General features: G+C 40.3%; 2 protein-coding genes across 4 annotated transcripts in view; both read right to left on the reverse strand.

The window, feature by feature from the left end:
• LOC128238570 (phospholipase D1-like) overlaps positions 1-1,037 on the reverse strand; it is a 52,638-nt gene extending 51,601 nt beyond the window's left edge. Inside the window, exon 1 of one of the 2 annotated variants that reach the window (XM_052954622.1) lies at positions 781-1,037. The gene's annotated coding sequence lies outside the window, so the exon portion shown is untranslated. Of the gene's footprint in view, positions 1-554; positions 579-780 lie in introns of those variants that run through there. The other variant, XM_052954623.1, reaches the window with a different exon arrangement.
• Positions 1,038-5,306: 4,269 nt separating this feature from the next.
• Positions 5,307-24,859, reverse strand: LOC128238687 (transient receptor potential cation channel subfamily A member 1 homolog). 2 transcript variants are annotated; one of them, XM_052954824.1, is made up of 27 exons: positions 24,696-24,859; positions 24,209-24,271; positions 21,580-21,597; positions 20,346-20,477; positions 18,928-19,090; positions 18,556-18,686; positions 18,150-18,344; positions 17,710-17,913; positions 17,424-17,523; positions 17,051-17,246; positions 16,209-16,392; positions 15,929-16,036; positions 15,544-15,632; positions 14,503-14,649; positions 14,200-14,311; positions 13,790-13,926; positions 13,558-13,673; positions 13,038-13,232; positions 12,756-12,815; positions 12,225-12,292; positions 11,852-12,021; positions 11,218-11,326; positions 9,216-9,347; positions 8,666-8,866; positions 7,948-8,190; positions 7,344-7,469; positions 5,307-6,915 (listed from the first exon to the last, which is right to left on the reverse strand). In XM_052954824.1, the coding sequence occupies exons 2-27, from the start codon at positions 24,245-24,247 to the stop codon at positions 6,721-6,723; spliced, it is 3,570 nt and encodes a 1,189-aa protein (XP_052810784.1). In that variant the 5' UTR covers positions 24,248-24,271; positions 24,696-24,859; the 3' UTR covers positions 5,307-6,720. The 2 variants fall into 2 exon arrangements, with proteins under 2 accessions (XP_052810784.1, XP_052810785.1); XM_052954825.1 differs by lacking the exon at positions 21,580-21,597.
• Positions 24,860-25,977: the final 1,118 nt, after the last annotated feature.

Raw genomic sequence — 25,977 nt, forward strand, 5'->3', positions numbered from 1 at the left:
AAGATTCCAAACTGATAAACACATTGCTATGATAATATGACACGGCGATCCTGAATGGGGGGGGGGCATGTATGGGTGTATATATGCCTTACGTCAAGCTTGTATACTGACCAGCATTTCGAGTGCCGTGATAAGGAAATGGCCTACGACAAATTATCGTCCGACAATATGAATGTCAACATGTTAACCTTTAGAGCCAAATTATGCACTTGACGGGGTTGTGTTTGCATAAGTACGTTAAGCATATAAATTCAGTCGTCATTGTGGAAATGCCTGAGATTTCTGGGCCAGGGAACGATGATTATGGTAAATTTAGGAAATTGACAATGCCCTGCCCGACGAAAACCCAATCATTGCGTTAACAAAACATATGACTGTATCTTCATTCAAATAAGCAAGGCATTTACATAAGCTTTAGACATCTTTCTTAAGGCTTATTTTGCTATCTTTTTAAGTATACATCTGATTCGTGTTTTAGTTGAATAAAATGTTTTTAAATGTGAGTCAGTTTCGATATATAGACTGTTTAGAATATTTGCATATCTTTCACTTACCCCCGTAGACATTTGATTATATTCCTCATTATAATATCAATTAGAATAGATTTAATACATATTTTGGTACGACATATATAAATAGATCTTATTTCCGTTGATCTATCCTGGATCTTATATAATACAAGAAAACGTTGTTTTCAGTGAAAGTATTTCTGTATATACACAATTCCACACGCTGGGTTTGTTTGAGTAGATACTCCACAGTAAAAGGTTTAATACTCACCGTTGTTATAGTTAGTCCATGCTAATGAAATGCGTGTACGGCTGAGAAGTATACAGTCATTCCTACCTGTGATAGTACTTCACAAAACACACTGGTTCTTTAACACTCAGTACTTCACAATACCCACTGGTTCTTTATCACTCCCAGTTATTTGTTCATCACATTTAAAAGTATAACACTGTTGACGCTCAGTGTTTCGTCTCCTACATGTATAAGCCTGTGTTTTATTTGTAAATGTCTTTGTTAACAATTCATTTTAAGCCTTTCATAAGTTAACTATTTAAACGAGACTGCACCAGAACATAATCTATAAATCTCGTACGATTTCTTATTGTAATTTGAATACCAATATGTGCCGTTTAACTCTTACTGAACTCATGTAGTTTTTCGATGTTCCATTCATGAAAATATTGTTGAAACATGATACGAATCTCATATACTTGACGTTTTACTATTTGTTTATTTTAGTGACCGTTGCGAATGCGACATTCATTCAAAAATACTTATAGTCGTATTTTAAGCTTTGGGAAATCAATATATGATATAAAATCCTATCAAATTTTAATGCTGTAACCACAGGCGCTAGTGGCTGTAAAAGTTATTGACATTTTCTATCGGGACGTCCGAGGCGTAGCTAGCCCTCTATTCATGTGGATTCATAATTGTGCTAGGGGGTCTGTGGTCATGCCCCCTCAACCCCAGATAAATATGAAACAATGGTGCATTCTGGTTCATTCCGAAGTGCTTTATTTAGTACTGGAAAAATGGACAGTATAAGGATAATAAATCAACCAATAAATTCCTTATTCGGCAGATATTTGTTCTCTAAAATAGCAAACAAATAATCCCCGATTATGTTATTATGTTAATGACATTCATGAAGTGTTATTTTCTGGCCTATTTTGCCATTGAACTAAATTAAATTTTCAATGTCAATGCCCATATGTCTCTTTGTAACAGCCAGTGTGATCAAATACGAATACTGTAACTTTTCCTATTTTTGTTGTCAGAATCACGTGGATTTAGCCGTGTTCTCGCGTATAGGCAGCTACGCACCTGGTGCCAGTGGCCGTGCTATCCTCTATAAAAGCCGCTAGATCCTTAAAGTTTACATGTGCGTGAAGTTAGCACCGTAGCACCGCAGCACATCACCACAACCACGGTGCTAGCACCGAATCACCGGAATTTTACCAAAGTATATTAATAAATGTTATTTTAATATAGAATAGGAGCTGCTCTTGGTCATGGCATAGGTCTCTTAATTGCGAACCTAGGTCATGGCATAGGTCAATGGGCTTCGATTTTAGGCAGGCTCGGGGTTTTTGATAATTTTAAGTTAATACCCTAGGCATTTTCCATCAAAAGTTTAATTAGGTTTAGCGGTGATACCTTAAAAATGAGAAAGGGGACCACTGACACCCATACCACAGTGTAGCCTAGGCCTTAACCTAGGTCATGGCATAGGTCAATGGGCTGCGATTTTAGGCAGGCTCAGGGTTTTTGATAATTTTAGGTTAATACCCTAGGCATTTTCCATCAAAATTTCAATGATGTTTAGCGGTGATACCTTAAAAATGAGAAAGGGGACCACTGACACCTATACCACAGTGTAGCCTAGGCTTCAACCTAGGTCATGGCATAGGTCAATGGGCCGCGATTTTAGGCAGGCTCAGGGTTTTAGATACATTTAGTACATTGGTGTACATTTAGATACACCGGTGCTGCGGTGTTGCGGTGCTACGGTGCTAACTTCACGCACATAAAGTTTACTTATCTTTCACTACAACCCTAGTTAGACGATGATTATTGTCTGTCCGAATTTGAACAAACAAACATAACAGTATACTAACCACGGGAATTATTGGTGTAACATAGTTGTGTTTGGCTTATAGGATCGATGTTTTCACGATGTAACATAGATTTGTTTGGCTTTATAGATCATATGTTTACACGATGCGGACGGACAAACGCGTGCAATTAACTCATTTATGCGAGCTTTGGTCTTTAAAGATATTGAAGATTGTTTTACAATATACCCAGAAGGACACAGCGCATGGGGACAAGTAAATATAGACTAGTGGTTTCAAGCGATTCAATGCATACATATAAGCAATTAAACAATAAGCAAAAACAAGGCTACTTGTCGAATAAGTATGTAAATCGTCTGCATAAGTTAGGTCGTTCAAAGTATTCCTTTTATGAACGTGCATAAGAAGATTAAGCGAATATACTGGCTTTCTTTGCTAACAAATGATAAATAAGCTGATTTATACGTTTGAAACATCTATGTTCAATATCTAGGTTTTCAATACAGTTCATAGTAAAATATATCGTTCTCTGGAAAGGTTGATTTTTTCTGACCTGTCCTAGGTAAATGTGTTTATGGTTTGCGATTTGTTCCCCGCTAGCAGTTTATGCGCCGCAACGCAACAGGAAAAGAAACACAAACACTGCTTAATGCCTCAGTCACATCTGTTGAAGTATATATGATCTACGTCTAAGCCGCCGACAGTCATATGCGGTAGCTTTCACAAATGTTAGGGTAGCCGCACGGCTTAATTTGAATTTGTGGAGACAAAAACCTTCGGATGCCGTACGGCCTTGGAAGTGCCTTAGGGCGCCCCTGTGGCGGCCGTAGGGTTTTAAAAATCCCAAGGCAGACGCAAGGTAGCCACAAGTCCACCATACGGGCACCATAGGACCGCCTTATTGATTCGCTGACGCGCTCGACGAATGCCTGCGTTGGCCGCGACTTTTTGGGGGGTCCGCAAAGGTGATTAGTAAATCACAAGACCCTAGGGTACGCGCAAGGCTAACGCAAGGTCACCATGCGCCCGATGTAATGGTCTCCGTAGAACCGGTCTGTGGCATGGCTTCGGCATGTTTATTGTACGACGAACGTAGAAATGAAAAAAAAAGTTATAACTACGCGCTGTAATCCTTCGGCGACCCTTACGGTCTCTATAGGGATACACCGTTCTCCTGCGGCCAACGCAGATGCTCTGAGGCCACCGTGCGTATCTCTCAATTTCAGGGGCCTTCGGCCGCCTAAGCCTAGCCAAAGAGCAAATGTAAATGAATTTAGTTTACAGAATTCTGGGATAAATTTACAATTACTGTAATCCATTATTAACATAAGTCAACCAACTGTTACGGAAGAAAATGACTGATGTAATGTCCATCCTCAGGACAAATGTTATCAACTATGGTTACTGCTTATGAATTTACAAGGCCGTTTGGAACAGATATATGAGCATTAGAAATTTCTTTTCCAATTCTTAATCCCGATAAGTTGTGGTTTTAGTTTTGGGTCACGAAAACGCATGCCATAAACTAAAACATGTTCTTATACACACTTTCAGAAAATAGCTTATTGAGCTAATGTTTCCTGTTAACATATATCCAACGTTAATAAATAATCTTGTAGCTTGTACCCGCAAGTATACCACCAGATACTACATGTAATTTAGAAAACGTCCATGTAATTGCACGTTAAACTTGAACAACCACGCGTCTAAGTCATCGATATAACCATGCGTCTAAGTGATGGGGATAACGGCTCATTTAGGCCATGAGGATAACACCGCGTCTAGGCCATGATGATAACACAGCGTCTAGGCCATGAGGATAACACCGCGTCTAGGCCATGAGGATAACACCGCGTCTAGGCCATGGGGATAACCGTTCGTTTAGGCCATTGGGATAACCATGCCTCTAAGATATGCGGATAACCGCTCGTTTAGGCAATGGGGATAACCATGCGTCCAAATTATAGGGATTACCGCTCGACTAAGTTATACGGATAACCCCTCGTTAAGGCCATGGGGATAACAACGCGCCTAAGTTATGGGGATAACCGCTCGTCCAAGTTATACGGATAACCCCTCGTTTAGGCCATGGGGATAACCATGCGTCTAAGTTATACGGATAACCCCTCGTTTAGGCCATGGGGATAACCATGCGTCCAAATTATAGGGATAACCGCTCGTCCAAGTTATACGGATAACCGCTCGTCCAAGTTATACGGATAACCCTCGTTTAGGTCATGGGAATAACCATGCGTCTAAGTTATGTGGATAACCGCTCGTCTTAGTTATAGGGATCATAGTCACGCGTCTAAGTTGTGGAGATAATCGTTCATCTGGGTCATTGGGAAAATCACACGTCTAAGTTATGAGGATAACCCCTCGTTCAATCCATGGAAATTACCACGCGTCTAAGTTATGGGGGTAAACCTTTGTTTAGGCCATGGTGATAATCACGCGTCTAAGTTATGGTGATAACCGCTCGTCTAGGCCATGAGAATAATCGCTCGTCTAAGTTATGAGGATAACCGCTCGTCTAGGCCTTGAGGATAATCGCTGGTCTAAGTTATTAGGATAACCGATCGTCTAGGCCATGAGGATAACCGCTCGTCGAAGTTATGAGGATAACCGCTCGTCTATGCCATGAGGATAATCGCTCGTCTAGGCCATGGGGATCAAAATATAATTGAAGAACATACGTGTAGATATAGATACATTTATTTAAAATAAGACCTTTACTCACAAATATATGGCGTTATCACAGTCTGTTTTGTATGACATATACATACATATTTGCATACATATAAAACAACAACATTGTATTCAAATCACAACATAAAAGTATTAAAGCACAATGGTTCTAGAAAATATAATAAAGAACTGAATATTCTAGATTTAATATACAAAAAATATACATGCAATTAAGTACATATAACATTTCGACATAGTCTAAGTTTGTAAGAGCGTGAGCATAAAACGTTCACAAATACATGTACTGGTACCGTAAATTCCATTTAAAAAAACGAATATGGTAAACTTATAAGTAAATAAATATATATTTCTAATATAACATGTAAATAAACAACAGACGTGTACATATATACTAGGTTGCTCTACCCTTCTTTAAAAACTGTTCACTTACTGAAGTACAACACACGGAAATAGACTCATTTATAAACAATACAATATACAACGCTATAGTTAAACTATGTAAATAATTATTTATAAAATGAACAATTAACACGACAAGATACGACGAAAACAAAGAAAATAGAGTTGAGTACCCAATATAACCCCTGAGATCTGAAGGCTGGAGCAGACAAATTATCTATAAAAGTAGAATTCTAAAATATCATATACATAACAAAATATGTTACCCTGAGCGGTTTAATATAGACTTATCGTTTCAAAAAACTAGAACTACAAAAATCAATTACCTGATACGAAGCAGTCGCGTGCTCATTTTTTTAGTTTAAACTTGTTTTTTTATTTTAAAACGCTTCAGAAAGAAGTTATTACAAACTATAATAATCACTCTCGTTGGCACGGTGCTACGCGAGAGTTTGGTCTTATGTTGCGAGGGAAACCGGAGCACGCGGAGGAAACCAACTTGACCGGCTTGGTGACCACAAACCAAACTCACAAAGCTGGACATGTGAGTTTCCTCCGGGTACTCTGGCTTCCCCATTTAGTTATGGCAAATGCATGCTAAAATCTGTTAAACAGCTTAGTGGTCGAGTCATTTTACCACTGATGAAAAATATATGCATGCATTAAACGCTGCTTAAATATACCGATTCACCTGATTAAAATCAATAACGCCTGACCACGGATTGACCGAAATAAAAGTACTGCAGATTTGAAAAACACTGCCATCGCATAGGACAAAATATAGTTTTGATTCCTTATGTGATCAAAAGATACTGAGCAATATCAGTTGATATAAGAAATGGACATCTAACTAAATAATAAATACATGTATATACACAAACAAGCATAGACGACAAGAACAATGATATATTGTCATGAGAATGCTTCACAAACAGTTCTTGTAGTAATTCAACTTGAGACAATGGATTGGCATAGTTCTGCCAGGTTTATAGTTTTTTTCATAGATGCCGTTTTGGTACTATGTTTAACGAAGCACGTCGTCGAAGCTTTCTCTGGTAGCGGCTGTGTCGGCGCTGGTATCTTTGGCGTGCGCGCGCACGAGGGCCTCGAGCATCTCCTCAATGCGGGTGGTGCGGTCGATGACAGTGCGGACGCTACCCTTCAGCTTGTCCATCTTCTTCAGCATTTTCGCCTGGCTCTTCTGAATCTGGTTCTCGAACTGAAACATGTGAGCTGTTTTAAGTATGTTCATGTCAAATTTATGCTAAATATAGAGGCTCTTTTTTATCAACGTACATTGTCATTAAATTCCGTATTATATGACAACTCATTTAATGGTCCTCGATTTGCTCTTTGTAACGATTTTATGTTACTTCTGGAGTCTATTGACAAATCTTTATTTTTTGTCTGCAGAATACACATGAATGGTGCTTAAGTTAGACAAAATAACACATTTCTACCTTACCGTTCAAATTGAAAATTACACACATTAAAAGTAGTTTCTTAAAGATATTATTGGACATTGCGTCAAACTAACAGACCACTGTTGCCGGTTGTAGTTAGGGTAAGAACAGAACAAAAATAATCCCCACGCCTTCTCGAACATTTCGCATTACAGGGGAATAGTGTAATTGTGTTGTACGTTACCTGTTCCGGATGCTTGGTAGCCACAGCGACCTCCTCCATGGACCTGTAGAACTCCGAGTGGGAGTTCTTCCACCAGCGGCTCGTAAACTTGAGATGCACACGCTCCACGTCCAAAACCAGGTTCACCTATACCCAAAATAGTTTAATAATAAAATATCACAATCAATTACTGGTGACGTGAGGAGGTCTCATGAACATACATGTAGGTGACCTGCTACATGCGCTTCACGTCCAATACCAGGTTCACTTGTCCGATGGACACAGTTGTAGGCCATTCATACTATTTTAAACTATATGGTAACGTGCAGCATTTGGTATCATACCACACAGTGAAACGTGTGGTATATGGCTTGCAGTAGAACTACTCTCGTGTATATGGGATACCGATATATCACTCACAAATTTTTACAATTAAACGTTATCAACCTTTTCATGAAATGAAGAACATGTAAAGTACTGAAAAGGTTTCTACTTTTGTTTTTTATACTGTGTAATACTTAGAATATATAGAAGAAAATCTAATTGATATAAAACAGAGCTTATATTATAGACGCTTTGGGGCATACATGCAATACGTTATAACCCTGTATTCTCATTTCCCTACCTTCATGGCAATGCGCTTGAGCGAGGCCTCATCGTGCACGCCCTTGATGTCATCGACGGCCAGACCGACGAGCAGGTTCATGATGATGATGGTCATGACGAGCAGGAATACGCAAAATATCACGTACGTGAGCCAATAATGCATATCGTCGGTGTCGCTGTGGAAGATGTCGTTGTAGTCAAACTCTCCTATCATCATCACGGATGTGCGGATGATGGCGTGGTACGGCGTGGCGAACGGCGTCTGGCGGGAGCAAAGTAGAAGGAAATTAATTAAACGTTAGTTCGACTTAATTCTCTTAGTTTGTTTGCGACGGAGGCTGGTCGCTTATGATAGTCGACCATAGCCTAGAGGAAAATGCATGGATGGAGTCCGGTAAAGAAAAGACAAATGTTGAATTTAAAGTCCACCTAATCTGCCGCTTGTGGTGATCGAGCCTACAGTCTCTTGTGTGATAGGCGGGATATATTTACCAAGACCATGGTCATTCGCCGCGTTAAGTTTAACTGCATGTCGATGGTTGAAATCGAAAAGGTTCTTTTTTTTTTATTTTTTTTTTTATTGTCACTTAGAACCTTTTCGCATATACCCCTCGATGTGGAACTACAGTTAAACTATCTTTTACCATGTAATACACTCTTGTCTACCATCATCTTAGAACGAACAAGGCAAAATGTTTAAGTACATTGCGATTGATTTGTCTTTGAATGTAATGTACCTGATTTTGTATAAGGACAAAGAATCCAAAACCGAACGCGATGATAAACAACAAAAACACGATGAAGAACTCAAAGAATGTGCGTAGAATGCTGTTGAACATGACGACGTAGATGCCGATCTTGGGGAACTTCTGAATGAACATGACCAGTCCGATCCAGCACAACACGATCGCTATTGCACCGAAGTTCCACTGCCAAACCTGCAACATAGTGGAAGAATCATGTGGAAGAACTGTTGCAGTTTTGCCAAACCTCAGTCAATGGTTTTCTATGTCAGTGCAAAAATAAACCGTTGAAAACCGGTACCCGATTGGGGGAGCTGGGGGAGCAGGAGGGGGGGGGGGGGGGGGGGGGGGGGGGGAGTGGCGTTGTGTCGAGGAAGGTTAAACATTACAGTCATGCTTATATCAAATTGTGAAACATATACAATCGAAGTATACAAATGAAAGGCCGTAATTAGCCTTGAAATTAAATACCATTATTATAAATTATAATTGATTATAATTTATAATCAATAATTTAGTGAAAAGTTTATCTCCCTGGCCTTACGTATCTGAATCCAGTAGAGTTTTGACAGCTATGGTAGTCAAGTACAAACAGGAAGCTGGAGATGAAGAGCCACACCTCCAGGAAGTTCTCCCAGCTGATGTACGCCAACCGGTTGTGGAACAGCTGGAAAAGCTACAAGAGAGGGATAAAACACACCTCGATTACGTTACTATCGGGTACATGTAGGTGTCGTTCCAAGGAACGTGATATAAACGTTTGGAACACTCACAGCTACGTTAAACTACAATGTAGTGACAGTATAGGTTACCTACTGTGATAATCGTCCGTACGAGCAGTCTTGTCGCTGACAAAATATAGTACAGTCGAATTTTCGAAAGTAGCTTATAGTAGCTTATAGCTGAATTGGTCAGTTTTGCACGAAATCTAAATCAATTTAAGTAAATTCTAAATACTCGCTAAAGTTTTAAATAAAATTCCTGATCGTAGTTTTTTGTCGTTCGTTCGTTGATAAATCGAACTGTACATCTACGTCACATAACAATCAACGACCCCACTTTACATCTACGTCACATAACAATCGGCGACCCCACTTTACATCTACATGATCTACGTCACATAACAATCGACGACCCCACTGTACATCTACGTCACATAACAATCGACGACCCCACTGTACATCTACGTCACATAACAATCGACGACCCCACTGTACATCTACGTCACATAACAATCGACGACCCCACTGTACATCTTCGTCACAAAACAATCGACGACCCCACTGTACATCTACGTCACATAACAATCGACGACCCCACTTTACATCTACGTCACATAACAATCGACGACCCCACTGTACATCTACGTGACATAACAATCGACGACCCCACTGTAAATCTACGGCACATAACAATCGACGACCCCACTGTACATCTTCGTCACAAAACAATCGACGACCACACTGTACATCTACGGCACATAACAATCGACTACCCCACTGTACATCTACGTCACATAACAATCGACTATCACACTGTACATCTACGTCACATAACAATCGACTATCCCACTGTACATCTACGTCACATAACAATCGACGACCCAAATGTACATCTACGTCACATAACAATCGACTATCACACTGTTCATCTACGTCACATAACAATCGACGACCCCACTGTACATCTACGGCACATAACAATCGACTACCCCACTGTACATCTACGTCACATAACAATCGACGACCCAAATGTACATCTACGTCACATAACAATCGACGACCCAAATGTACATCTACGTCACATAACAATCGACGACCCAAATGTACATCTACGGCCCATAACAGTCAAAGACACCACTATACAGCTACGTTACATAACAATCGACGACCACACTGTACATCTACGGCACATACAGTCAAAGACACCACTATACAGCTACGTTACATAACAATCGACGACCCCACTGTACATCTACGTCACATAACAGTCAAAGACACCACTATACAGCTACGTTACATAACAATCGACGACCACACTGTACATCTACGGCACATAACAGTCAAAGACACCACTATGCAGCTACGTTACATAACAATCGACGACCACACTGTACATCCACGTCACATAACACTCGACGACCCCACTGTACATCTACGTCACATAACAATCGACGACCCCACTGTACATCTACGTCACATAACAATCGACGACCACACTGTACATCCACGTCACATAACACTCGACGACCCACTGTACATCTACGTCACATAACACTCGACGATCCCACTGTACATCTACGTTACATACCAATCGACGACCCAAATGTACATCTTCGGCACATACGTGCAACGTCATGCTGACATTAAGTTTTCGTCAATGGTTAATGGATGCAATGTTCATCACTTAATACTGAGTTTGTTTTAACAATTTTAGTGTTCCTAATAACAGTTTCTTCCACCACGGATATTTTTAACAAATTAGTGCTTTCAAAATGAATTGGGCGCTTTCAAACGGTGAAGAGTATGATGGATATACATATGTACCTCTTTTATAATGTTGATGACAGCCAGAACAAGTATGAAGTATTTTCCAATGCTGGCAAACAAATGCTGCTTTTCTCCTTTCTCGTAATATTCCTCGCACGTCTCACCACTGGAAAGTGCACATGTTATATTGAAAGTTCCCACCACTGGAAAGTGCACATGTAATATTGAAAACACCCACCACTGGAAAGTACACGTTTTATATTGAAAAACCTATCATTGGAAAGTGCACATGTTATATCTAAAACCCTACCACTGGAAAATGCATATGTAATATTGAAAACTCCACCACTGAAAAGTGCACATTTTATATTGAAAACCCCGCCACTGGAAAATGCTTATGTTATATTAAAAACCACACCACTGGAAAGTGCACATGTTATATTAAAAAACAAACAAACGTAAACTGGAAAGTGCACATTTTATATCGAAAACCCTACTACTAGAAAGTGCACGTGTGATATTAAAACCCAACCAGTGGGAAGTGCATAAGTTATATTGAAACCGGGCAAAATATTAGCTAGCTATTTAAATAATAACTTTATAATTTCTGATAACTTCACAACCTGTCATATATTATATTATAACAATTGTTGCACTAATTTCTTGAATACAAACGTGAACTAATACGCACATAGAGAACGGTGGCGGCGTAACGATGACGTAGCCGGTGAGGAAGAAGAGGAAGATGGCGTACGCGAGGAACGTGACGTAATACGAGAATCTGCCGAACATCGTCCACTTGTGACGTCGCAGCGCCGTGACCAGTGGGTGGTCAAGCAGTTCTAGTCTGTGTGAATCAACCTGGAAACAAAGAAACAAAACTTGTACTGGCACAAAGGCAGACACTTTGGATGATATAAAAGTTCTAAATGTATTCATAAACGTTCATCATTATAAGTAATTTCTGAAAATCAAGAAGCATCCGCGACATAAGACAACAAACCCATTGCAAAATGTCAATCCAAAAACGGATCGTTGACGGAAAATTTGACAAAAAGACGTACCATTATCATCATGGGGTGATTGCTTTTGAACAGGCCGGAATCTTGCGTGTAAGGCACTAATGTACGATCTGAAATGACACGTGATGTCAAAAATGATGACAATATTATAGAGAACAACATTTGATAAATCAATACGGAACGTATATAGGAACCGGACTATTCGTCACTTATTGTGAAGCAATGCACTAGTGTACAAGGGTTAAGTAATGGTTATATGACCTGAAGTTACATTTTAATGATTAAGAGAGGGCGGAGTGAGTGTAGCGAACGATATTTTCTTAATCATCAAAATGTTACTATAGGTCATCTAGCTGTCTCAGAATACAACGTCATTGGTTGACACATTGTCAATGCAAAATCTGACGCATGGAGTGTGTATCGGATGCTTGGCAGAAAGGCGGACGAAAGATGGAATTCTTAGTGATTAAGCGTAGTACTTAATGAATGCCTATCTGCAATTTCATTGGCTGAGAATGTAGGATGTATTCCAAAGTATGAAACAACGCTGCAATCACAGGTTACGAGCTGTACCTCTCCTCTTGAACGGCTTCAACTTGTTCCACGATAACCAAGTGTTGTCTTCCTCCTTCACTGAAATAAAGTGTGCCGTTTGCAATAAAACAGATTTTGACGCTTTAAATATTCTTTAGTATGTTTACAGTTAGAACGAAATGAGAACTGCGTGTAGGAATTAGTTTGTTTAAACAATACAAGGTTCCAGACCACGATATTACAATATGATGTGAAGAAAACATGGTGAATACACGTTTTAGTAAGAATTCATTTTTGATGGTATAATTTAGGAAAACCAACCAGATCCTTCCTTTTCGGGTTTCTTCCGGCGTTTTTTCTGGTTCCCGACCATGCCCGCCCACGTGGTGACGCTGTACATGTCGTCGAGGAACTCGAAGTTGTACATGACCTCGTACTGGTCAGTCAGGTGCGTGGTGCTGCCCTCTTCCGGTCGCCGCACCTCGATGCATTTCTCAAACACCCGGTCAGCCGCCTCTACACCAGTGAGAGAGGTGATCTTTATAATACTGCTGGTTGCAAGAACTGATTTCAAGCCACCAAAAAGCAGCATTTATCTATTCATTACTGAAAACTATTGTTGTCAACATAAGTCCTGAGGCCGTGGTATTTATTGTAATCATAGTTTCAATTAGAACCAATATTTACACTGTAAACTGAAATCCACAGATAAAGTTTGCTTTATAGATATGCACTATATACTGTGACAAATATACGCTGCATCAACACCTCGGATTTATTAAAGCTCCACCTGTATTTTGCTTTCTAGATTTTAATGAAATCCAGTTAAACTACATGTTACCGGGCATTTTCTTGATGAGCCGGCGGAGGGGCGTACACAACACGCCCTGTTCCAGAGTGGCGTTCCGCAGGGCCGCCTCCCACGACGGTGATTTTATAATCTCCATAGCTACTTCTCTTGAAGAGAATAACAAATATTCAGAATTTTGATCGATTAAAGACAATATTAAAATTTACAGTTTTGCATGAAAATATGACAAGCAAACCACCCTGCCTATACTGTGCATACTCACTGGTGGTCGTGCATGACAGCAAGGTCGAGACAGTTGTGTCCGAACATGTCCACGCGGCCCACGTCCGCCTTCCGCTCCAACAGAAAGTCAACCACGTCCGCGTGGCCGTTCGCCGCCGCCACCAACAGCGGCGTCAACTGAAAGGCGTAGGAGAAGATATCGTTATCGTGGGCTTACTGCCATAAAGTACCAATGACAGTATACACATGAGTATATTATTTTAGTAATCTATGGCGTATACTATTGATTTGTACGTTACCCTTTTTAAATGAAAAGTATCTGAAATGGGTAGAACAGTGGATTCGATTTAACAGTGAAAAATTGATCATCATTGTTCATCACAAAGGCTTAGCAATGCTAGAGTAAAAAAACAACTCTTTGAGTCGGATACATTAAATATGTCTACGCACCCCGAGCTTGTCGATAGGGTCTATGGGCGTGTCGGCGTTCACCAGGTGAATGACCACCTTCATGTGGCCGTTGGCGGCGGCACAGCCCATCGCCGTCCGCAAGGAGCCATTCCTGTAGTACACCGTTGTTGCACATATTAGACTAGTTTTATACTACATATGCGGAAATAACAATCGATTACAAAGTGCAAATCAAACACTAGGTTGACGTTACAGAATCAGCAGCGAAATCTTCCCCGTAACATTTACAAGTTATAACATTCAGGAAAAGGCATACATATGTCAAAAAGCGCACGTGCCGACCTAATCTCGTGGTCTGCTCCGAGCTTGATAAGCGTCTTGACGAGTTGGATATGTCCGCCGTCTGCTGCAAGGTGAAGCGCCGTGTTCGAGTTTTCGTCCCCGTCGTTCAGTGAGTTCTTGTCCTTGCCCGCGATCTCACGCACCACCCTAAGCAGTGTATATAGAGGTTGCGTTGTAGCAATACAGCAATGAAATGTCTACATTTGTGTTGGAATTTTCGAAATTTCTCGACTTATAATAATCTGAACGTTTGTCTGTCCATACGAAAGGCGGGCATTGTTATCATTTTATATAAGGCCAAGTTTTGGGTAAAATGAGCCCCACACTACCCGTGTATGTAAGTGAGCCCCACACTACCCGTGTATGTAAGTGAGCCCCACACTACCCGTGTATGTAAGTGAGCCCCACACTACCCGTGTATGTAAGTGAGCCCCACACTTCCCGTGTATGTAAGTGAGCCCCACATTACCCGTGTATGTAAGTATGCCCCACACTACCTGTGTATGTAAGTGAGCCCCACACTTCCCGTGTATGTAAGTGAGCCCCACACTACCCGTGTATGTAAGTGAGCCCCACACCACCCGTGTATGTAAGTGAGCCCCACACTACCCGTGTATGTAAGTGAGCCCCACACTTCCAGTGTATGTAAGTGAGCCCCACACCACCCGTGTATGTAAGTGAGCCCCACACTTCCCTTGTATGTAAGTGAGTCCCACACTACCCGTGTATGTAAGTGAGCCCCACACTTCCCGTGTATGTAAGTGAGCCCCACACTTCCCGTGTATGTAAGTGAGCCCAACACTACCCGTGTATGTAAGTGAGCCCCACACCACCCGTGTATGTAAGTGAGCCCCACACCACCCGTGTATGTAAGTATGCCCCACACTACCCGTGTATGTAAGTGAGCCCAAAACTACCCGTGTATGTAAGTGAGTCCCACACTACCCGTGTATGTAAGTGAGCCCCACACTTCCCGTGTATGTAAGTGAGCCCCACACCACCCGTGTATGTAAGTATGCCCCACACTACCCGTGCACGTACCCTATCCAGCCGTGCTCGGCGGCCATGTGCATAGGAGTCTGTTCCATGTCGTTCTTCAGTGATATCATCGCCCCGTTCTCCATCAGGCACTGTCATTTACAGGATATACACAATTAGTCTTTACTACGTGTTGGTTAGACATTGTACTCAATCTAAAATAATAAATTTCGATTTGCACCAATTTTGACCGTGTTTGTATTGGAGATTAATTAAAGTAGATATAGAATATTAATAAATCCCAATGCAGAATGCACCAGTGTGTTTGGGCTTCCAAGATCTGATTCCTGCTAGCCTAGCTACATTGATGGGTTGACGTGTCCATGACGGAGGGCTTGTGCACCAGTTCTAAAACTAGCGCAGCTCCTGTTGTCTTGTTCTGCCTTACCTTTACGATGTTGATGTGTCCATGTCGAGCGGCAATGTGGAGCGGGCTGTTATTCTCCTCGTCCCGGTGGTCAATCAGGTCCCTCGTCCCCCGGTTAGCTGTCAACACCTGACCCAAGAAACAACAACCATATTAATCAACTTACTGCAACAGTCTCTTATTCTCTTATTTTTTTACTATTTGACAATACATTCTTTCAATGTAATTATAATGTAAACATTTTGCCTTTTTATTTAAGAAAAGTAATGTTTAAGTAGTTAAATAGCAAAGACTTGCCCACCTGCAGTACGTCTAGTTTATTCTCCTCGGCGGCGAGAAACACGACGGTTTTGTCGTTCTTGTCCTCCACAGTGACGTCGGCGCCACGTTCTATCAGCATCTTGACGGCATTCGCGTGCCCGTATACGGCGGCTAGCAACAAGGGTGAGAAATTGTCCATGTCCCGTGCCTCGATATTGGATCCACTGTAAACAGATGGCATTTATTTGAGCTGTTAATGTTTAATTTATGTAAACATATAAAGGATACTCTTTTACAGACGTTTGTATCCACTAGTTTAAGATGCACTCTCACTCCCAAATAAGATTTACCACAATTAAAACAATTGTTTTAATATACCAAAAAGGATGAAAAAACGTCGAAAACAATGATTCTTATGAATGAGTTTAATTTAAAAGAAAAGTGCAGAAAACACGGTTTTTTCTACCTTATTAAACAATAGTAGATCACAGTAAATCTTTTAGCACTCACCAATCATTTAATATTTTTGCGTGTTCAGCTTTTAATTACACGGTTACAATCTTGTTATCAGTAATTAATATTTTCTATAAATGCATACTTTAGTCAGCAGTTTAAAGTTCATCACTCAAAATCATGTTTGTTCTATAGGTGTATGTATTGATTTTAAATAAGAGTGCCACTTCGCAAAACATTTGTACAGACTCCATTATTTTTATCAATTTTTTTTTGCAAGAATAAAAAAATAAAATATTTTTATCATTTTAACATTAGTAAAATAACATTCGTTGTCATAATTTAAACACGCTTCTGTTCATGAGCAGTATAACTAATCAATATAAACATATGCAGGGAACGTAAACGTGATTATTTCCGGTGTCATACCTGTCGAGCAGGAATTTGATGCACTCGCAGTTGTTGTAGAGGCATGCCTTGTGGAGGGGCGTCTGCTGGTCGTGGGTGAGTACACCCACCTGGGCGCCGCGCTCTACGAGCAGCTCAACGATCCGCAGGTCGCCCTTGATGGCCGCAAGGTGCAGTGGCGTCACCAACATCTTGTTCTGCACGTTAATCGGCGCACCTGCAGCGGTGAACCATTTCCAAGAGATGTTTTCTTTTCAATTTACTAATGTAAAATAGCTAATTACATTACAAATAGCAAATTTCCATAGAATAACACTCAATCCAAGAAAGGCATTATGTAATTATATTTAAACTATTTTCTTAAAAAAAAAGAGGAAATGCCAGCAGCCCGTACCTCTCTTGATCATGAAGGAGACGAAGTTGTATTTGCCAGACTGGACGGCCAACATGAGCGAAGTGTTTCCGTCCTCGTCTCGGTCATCTAGGAGTTCGCTCTATTACATACAGACGCTTTATTACGGAACGTATACCAAGCGGCTTAGATAATTTGTTAATGTTGCATCTAGAAATAACTCGCCTTTAGTGATTGTAAAACAAAGTTCACGTTTTGAACATTATAAACATTTTTGGATACATAAATAAATTTATAAATCTTTTTTTATAACTTTAAACGGACTCACCTTTGCCTCCGGTGTCTGACAAGACTCGAATATGAGTTTGCCAATTTTGGTGTCTCCGAGCGTGGCCGCCTCGTGCAGGGCCGTGGACATCTCATTGTCACGGCTGCGGACGTCGGCGCCTGCGGCAAGCAACTGACGCACGATGTCGTGGTTCGACTGGCAGACGGCCGTGTGGAGCGCTGTCATTTCTTGTACGTCCTTCACCTGAATATATAATTACGCAATAATTCATACATTTGTCTGATAAAGAAACGCAACCTAAGACTTGCTACGAATAATTATAATTCAATTCGTTTTTCAATTGCGGCATGGACCTAGTGCGATTTGATCAAAAAGGTATCAGATTGTTTTATCAATTAAACTTCGTTAAACAATCGTTTTTGCCAATTTTCGTTTGTACACGACACGTATTAATAATGAACACTTTGGTATGTACTTACGTGCACGAGCGATTGTTTGTCGGTGTTATAGAGGAGGAGCTGCTCACACGCGACCTCATCCCCCCGGAGCGCCGCGTGATGGAGGGCCGTCATCCCGTACGCGTCCTTCTGCCGGATGTCGGCGCCGGACTCCACCAGGAAATGGATTGCGTTGGCGTCCGTATCAATCTTCTTACCGCCAAGTTTCACCAGCGTCTACAGTTTATTGTTTAACCAAACTTGTTGAATTCTTGGTTTATATATCTTGAAACTGGCACAATTAACAACAATAAGCAGCATTCTGAATGGATAAGTCGAAATGTCGACCTGACAGCTGTAAAATCATTCAAGACATACTTATACTTGACAGTATAGATGTAAACGTTCTACACGGATATTTCGAAACACAATAGTAATGGACACTTACTGACTGCGAGAAACGCGGTGTTTCCGTGGACCCGAGCTGCACCATTGATTTACGTGACTTCAGGCGACGCCGCTTGATGCGACAGGCGTACATAAGCGGCGTCAAGTGCTCGTTGTCCTCCCGATTAACATCTGAGTTATAAACAAGGAAGCAAATAGTGTAGCTTACGGACTCCGGAATTAAGAAATGCAGCATTTGTAAAATGCACACAGTAATTATCAATATGGTAACATGTAGTTTTACATTAGCGGAAATACACAATAAGTTCAACTTACAGTACAGAATACACTCGAAAGAAAGATATGTTTAAAACATATGTACATTAAAACATTAGACTTAAACGATATCCCTGGTGTCTGAGGGGGTACGTACCTGCACCCTCTAGGACGAGTAGTTCGACGAGAGTGAAGTGGTTGTAGCGGGCGGCGTAGTGGAGCGGTGTGAGGCCCTCTATGTCATCGTTGTTGACGGCCGCCTTCCCGCGCTCTGTCTCTAGCAGCAGCCGCGCCTTTTCCGTGTCGCCGTTTCGCGCACACTGGAAATTGGAAATATATTTATTTTTTCAATAAAATGTGCTTTTATCGTTGGGTTTTAGTTTGTATTTACACAAGAGCCCGAAGCTATTGATAAATACTTTGGGTACTTTGATAACGGGTTTTGAAAGACAAGGGATATGATCAATTTTGCCGTTGTTGACATAAATTTAGCAATTGCAAGAATTACTTTCCATCGCTCCTTTGCATTATTACCCCCCACAACTACCTAGACTGCAGTGACGCCAGCGTGACGCCAAAGTGACACCCTAGTGGGGTCCAGATGACGCGAACGTAACGCCCATGTGACACCAAACTGACACCCAAGTGACGCGACGCGTCTTTACCTGAACAAGACAGCTGCTACAAAACGCGGTCGGCTTGGCGATCACGATGTCGGTATCCGGGACCACAAGCGGGGAGACGGTCGGCCCAGGAGGAAACGGTGACAGCGGCAATAAACCGTCCATTGTTCACTAGTTTACTTTCCAATTTCCAAACTCTATTTGTTTGCTTGTTTATTCCATTCAGTGTACAAAATGATACACACGATCGTTTAAAACTACAATAACTAACTGTTGTATGACTATAATGACTATGACTACTGAACTATAATACTACTAATCCATTAGGATTAAAATGTATGCGACAAATCTTACTTGGTTGGTTTAAGGCAGCGTACCAAGGTCATTATGTTCATAGTTCCCAATATTTTATATCAACATATTGTATGGGCGGTAAGAGGACAATTTCCCTGAGGGATTCTATAAACGTGTGCAGGGTACTCTTAATTGTACAGATAATTGATCATAATTGAATTTGGGTATTGTATAACTGATTGATTGAATGACCAATGACGATGTTATATGCATGCGTATTTTACTGAATGTGTAGGCGTTATGCCCATTGTATTCTAAAATAAACTCTATAATATCAAATATACATGTAGCACATTACAACAATAATGGATATTTTTGACATGATGAACATCTTGGGCGAGTAACGTGGACTCTTTGAACGGAAAAAAGTTCTCAATAATATTTAGAGGTTCTTGGTGCCTGCTGTATTAACTTATATGATAAAATGGTGTATACTGTATTTAATTCGTACTTTCTACTTACTACTGCCTACTTACATACTTACTTCTTAATTCGACATATTTGATCGGAAAGTTTTTAAAGCATATATAAGCTAAAGAAAAAGAAGTATATCGTCTAAAAGATTTCCCAATTTTTAACAGCAGCAGAAGGCCTCTACCTGACATAGTGTGAGTTCCTCCAGCACCTTGTAGGGGTCGACAAGTGGCGCCTCATACGGGGCCTTCGCTGGGACTTCCGGCGTCCCCTCCTCCGGGATCTTGTCAAGCGCCATCACATCCGGGTACTTCCCCTTTATTGGACATACACATAAAGCATTTTACTGTTGTTGTTTTTTGTTTATACGAATATTATACAGAGGTTGTGTGTGTACTATACATAATTACATACATGTTTTTTTTTCTGTGTAAATTTGTTCTTAAACTTAATTCCATATAACAATACAGACATACGAAGCGAGTATGCAAATAAATACTTACGAAATGAGTTAGTGCCATAATTTACCAAAAATCAATTATGATCAAATAATAATTATCATATGTTCATTACATTCTAGGTCAGATTCTATCTAGGTTTTGTCTCGGTATCAATTTCTTTCAGAATTGCAATAATGGTTTCTATGGCAAACAGCAGTGTCATGACGTTTTCACTATATATGTAGTAGCTTCTTGGAATAAAAACTGTTTGCGGCTAACATATTAAATAATTAAGGTTTCACGCACATGATTAAATGCTTTGTTATTGGAGAAACAAACGTTATAAGCACACCTATGATACTACTGCATACTGTGATACATGTCTTAGCATGAAATACATATCAATGAGGCCATGAACACCACTAGCTGGCACTAAGCTGCATGAATCAAGACAACAACAACAGGGCAAAAAGCGTAGCTGTAGCGTATAAGCTTGATGAATCGCTATGACGGAATTTCATCCGTCGTTCTTGGAAATCATTTACAGAATATATATTATTTTGGCATTATTTGAAAACATTTAAATTCTATTTTTATGAATCATTTACGTGTATGACCAAAATGACTTATCTATAGGAAACAGGATGTTTTGGTCCTGAGTGGTTGCAAAATTTGTCTGAACTATAATCGTACCCTGAATCTCATTTAGAACTAAGTCACTGGTCGTAAACACTAAATCATCGACAATATACTGTGATTTGAACTTTCGGTTGGAATTTTTTGAATATGAAACAAAAATATTTTCAAATGATACAAATATTAAACAACGTATATTAAACAACGTTCAGACAAGTTGGAGTATTAAACGCATTGCTTGATGATGGATTCAACAGTTTAAGTTAACTATCTTTTCGGACAGCTGAAAGCGGACAGACGGTCACACCACACACTGCAAGCCGGGAGCGATAAATTACTTACATTTCGTCCTAACAAAGCCTACAATAAGCAGTGAAATAGTGTGTTCGAGTGGAACTGAATTCTGTAGAAATTCGAGTGAAACGGACTGTTAACTATTCCAGCAAAACTAGATGTAAAAGGTTCCAGTGAAGCGGACTGTTAACTATTCCAGCGAATCTAGATATAAAAAGTTCCAGTGAAACAGACTGTTAACTATTCTAGCGGAACTAGATGTAAAAAGATCCGGTGAATCGGACTGTTTACTATTCCAGCGAACTAGATGTAAAACGTTCCAGTGAAACGGACTGTTTACTAATCCAGCGAACTAGATGTAAAACGTTCCAGTGAAACGGACTGTTAACTATTCCAGCGAACTAGATGTAAAAAGTTCCAGTGAAACGGACTGTTAACTATTCCAGCGAACTAGATGTAAAAAGTTCCAGTGAAACGGACTGTTAACTATTCCAGCGAACTAGATGTAAAAAGATCCAGTGAATCGGACTGTTTACTATTCCAGCGAACTAGATGTAAAACGTTCCAGTGAAACGGACTGTTAACTATTCCAGCGAACTAGATGTAAAACGTTCCAGTGAAACGGACTGTTAACTATTCCAGCGGAACTAGCTGTAAAAAGATCCAGTGAAACGGACTGTTAACTATTCCAGCGAACTAGATGTAAAACGTTCCAGTGAATCGGACTGTTAACTATTCCAGCGAACTAGATGTAAAACGTTCCAGTGAAACGGACTGTTAACTATTCCAGCGAACTAGATGTAAAAAGATCCAGTAAATCGGACTGTTAACTATTCCAGCGAACTAGATGTAAAACGTTCCAGTGAAACGGACTGTTAACTATTCCAGCGAACTAGATGTAAAACGTTCCAGTGAAACGGACTGTTAACTATTCCAGCGAACTAGATGTAAAACGTTCCAGTGAAACGGACTGTTAACTATTCCAGCGAACTAGATGTAAAACGTTCCAGTGAAACGGACTGTTTACTATTCCAGCGAACTAGATGTAAAAAGTTCCAGTGAAACGGACTGTTAACTATTCCAGCGAACTAGATGTAAAAAGTTCCAGTGAAACGGACTGTTAACTATTCCAGCGAACTAGATGTAAAAAGATCCAGTGAATCGGACTGTTTACTATTCCAGCGAACTAGATGTAAAACGTTCCAGTGAAACGGACTGTTAACTATTCCAGCGAACTAGATGTAAAACGTTCCAGTGAAACGGACTGTTTACTATTCCAGCGAACTAGATGTAAAACGTTCCAGTGAAACGGACTGTTAACTATTCCAGCGAACTAGATGTAAAACGTTCCAGTGAAACGGACTGTTAACTATTCCAGCGAACTAGATGTAAAACGTTCCAGTGAAACGGACTGTTAACTATTCCAGCGAACTAGATGTAAAACGTTCCAGTGAAACGGACTGTTTACTATTCCAGCGAACTAGATGTAAAACGTTCCAGTGAAACGGACTGTTAACTATTCCAGCGAACTAGATGTAAAACGTTCCAGTGAAACGGACTGTTAACTATTCCAGCGAACTAGATGTAAAACGTTCCAGTGAAACGGACTGTTAACTATTCCAGCGAACTAGATGTAAAACGTTCCAGTGAAACGGACTGTTTACTATTCCAGCGAACTAGATGTAAAACGTTCCAGTGAAACGGACTGTTAACTATTCCAGCGAACTAGATGTAAAAAGATCCGGTGAATCGGACTGTTTACTATTCCAGCGAACTAGATGTAAAACGTTCCAGTGAAACGGACTGTTAACTATTCCAGCGAACTAGATGTAAAACGTTCCAGTGAAACGGACTGTTAACTATTCCAGCGAACTAGATGTAAAACGTTCCAGTGAAACGGACTGTTAACTATTCCAGCGAACTAGATGTAAAACGTTCCAGTGAAACGGACTGTTAACTATTCCAGCGAACTAGATGTAAAACGTTCCAGTGAAACGGACTGTTAACTATTCCAGCGAACTAGATGTAAAACGTTCCAGTGAAACGGACTGTTAACTATTCCAGCGAACTAGATGTAAAACGTTCCAGTGAAACGGACTGTTAACTATTCCAGCGAACTAGATGTAAAACGTTCCAGTGAATCGGACTGTTTACTATTCCAGCGAACTAGATGTAAAACGTTCCAGTGAATCGGACTGTTTACTATTCCAGCGAACTAGATGTAAAACGTTCCAGTGAAACGGACTGTTAACTATTCCAGCGGAACTAGCTGTAAAAAGATCCAGTGAATCGGACTGTTAACTATTCTGTAAAAGATCGCGTATATTGTTTTAATTCATCGATGCTATTTACACGGCTATAAAATCGCAAATGCATTAATGCTTAAAATGTTACTCTTAATTCATTCCGTTTCATACACGATGAACAATTACGAAAAGCGATAGCAGGAATTAAAAATTAATACATTTTGTAGTTTTCATAATTATAATTTCCCCAAAAGAAGGTTGCATGCGAACTTAGAGATAGAAGAATGTCATGTAACTGTCGTCATATTGAACTAAATAATTATATTGATCTCGTGGCCTGGTTCATATTTCCGATCACTGATAAAAACCATGAAGATATGATTTAAATAATCTGATAACTTATAGAGTTGAATAATTACGCAATGAACTACCTGTATATAGCTGTTTTCGGAAGGGTAAACTGCGGCCATCTGTATTACTCATCCCCCATTTGTCTGGAAAATAACGTGGCAAAGATAGCACTAGATATGATTATATAGGAATTCAAATAAATACGTCTGACACTCAAATAACTATACACTATGTAATATGATCATCAGAAAAAAAACGTAAGATCGATTTGTGGTATCGAAGAAACACTTTTATAACATGGTATATACACTTAATATAGTTAAAGTTGTGAAGTTGATTGAATACTCTTGTGGTTCTAGAGTATTTTTCACTATCATTTTTCAACACTAACACAAGACTAAAAGGCCATTCAACGTGACGAACCCTTTGTGAAAACCCTTGGTGACGAGATTACTCATGGGAATCAAACAGTGTAAAATACACCTTTTAAAAGATCATTTATTTACCTTATTGAACCATAAAGAACCAATACACTAAATCAATATGTAAATAAAGGAAAACAACTACCTTTGATGAATGTCCTAACAATCCCTGTAGTCACACTTACAACGTACTGTAACTATTATACACCAACTATAAAGCTATATACCGCTTATTGAAGTGCTCTATCTATTTAACGACCATCGTTATGTTTTAAATATCATCAGAGTCAATATCCCATAAAATAACAACTGAAGACACGCTAGAGCTTGACACATTTACGCTGATAGTACTATACGGATCAATATCAATACTACCTTAGCCGGGTAAGAATCAATATCGGGTTAGCACCAATTATAAAGGTATGAAGGTAGGTCAACAATATCTCTCTTGAATTACAGAATGCGTGGGAGATAATCAAACATGTTTTACATGCCTTCAGCAAGATTTTAGATACTAATAAAATAATTGAATATACTGTAAATCATTGGCCTGGAGTTCTACAAAAGCTGTATGTTGATGTATTTAGATGTAGTCACATCATTCGATTCGCCGATAACCTTACAAAAGGCTTCTTCAAAAATGCCGTACACATATCGGATATATGTTTATATATGTACAATATACGCGTGGCAATGTTTATATAAGTCTCATTGGTCGTCACCAACAAATCACGGTATGTGCCGCATTCAGACAGGATACCGGAGAGGGGCGGCATTTAGGCAGGATACCGGAGAAAGGCGGCATTTAGGCGAGATACCGGAGAAAGGCGGTTTAGGCGAGATACCGGATAAAGGCGGTATTCAGACTGGGTACGGAGAAAGGCGTTATTGACGCTGGGTACCGGAGAAAGGCTGTCTTCAGCCTAGGTACCAGAGAGAGGCGTTATTGAGGCTGTGTAACGGAGAAAGGCGGTCTTCAGCCTAGGTACCAGAGAAAGGCGTTATTGAGGCCAGGTACCGGAGAAAGGCGGTCTTCAGCCTAGGTACCAGAGAAAGGCGTAATTGAGGCTGGGTACCGGAGAAAGGCGGTCTCTAGCCTAGGTATCAGAGAAAGGCGGTCTTCAGCCTAGGTACCAGAGAAAGGCGTTATTGAGGCTGGGTAACGGAGAAAGGCGGTCCCAGCCTAGATACCAGAGAAAGGCGTTATTGAGGCTGGGTACCGGAGAAAGGCGGTCTTCAGCCTAGGTACCAGAGAAAGGCGTTATTGAGGCTGGGTACCAGAGAAAGGCGTTATTGAGGCTGGGTACCGGAGGAAGGCAGTCTTCAGCCTAAATACCAGAGAAAGGCGTTATTGACGCTGGGTACCGGTGAAATGCGGTCTTCAGCCTTGTAACCAGAGAAAGGCGTTTTTGTGGTTGTGTACTGGA

Source organism: Mya arenaria, chromosome 6, assembly GCF_026914265.1.
Source record: "Mya arenaria isolate MELC-2E11 chromosome 6, ASM2691426v1".
Lineage (NCBI taxonomy): Eukaryota > Metazoa > Mollusca > Bivalvia > Myida > Myidae > Mya > Mya arenaria.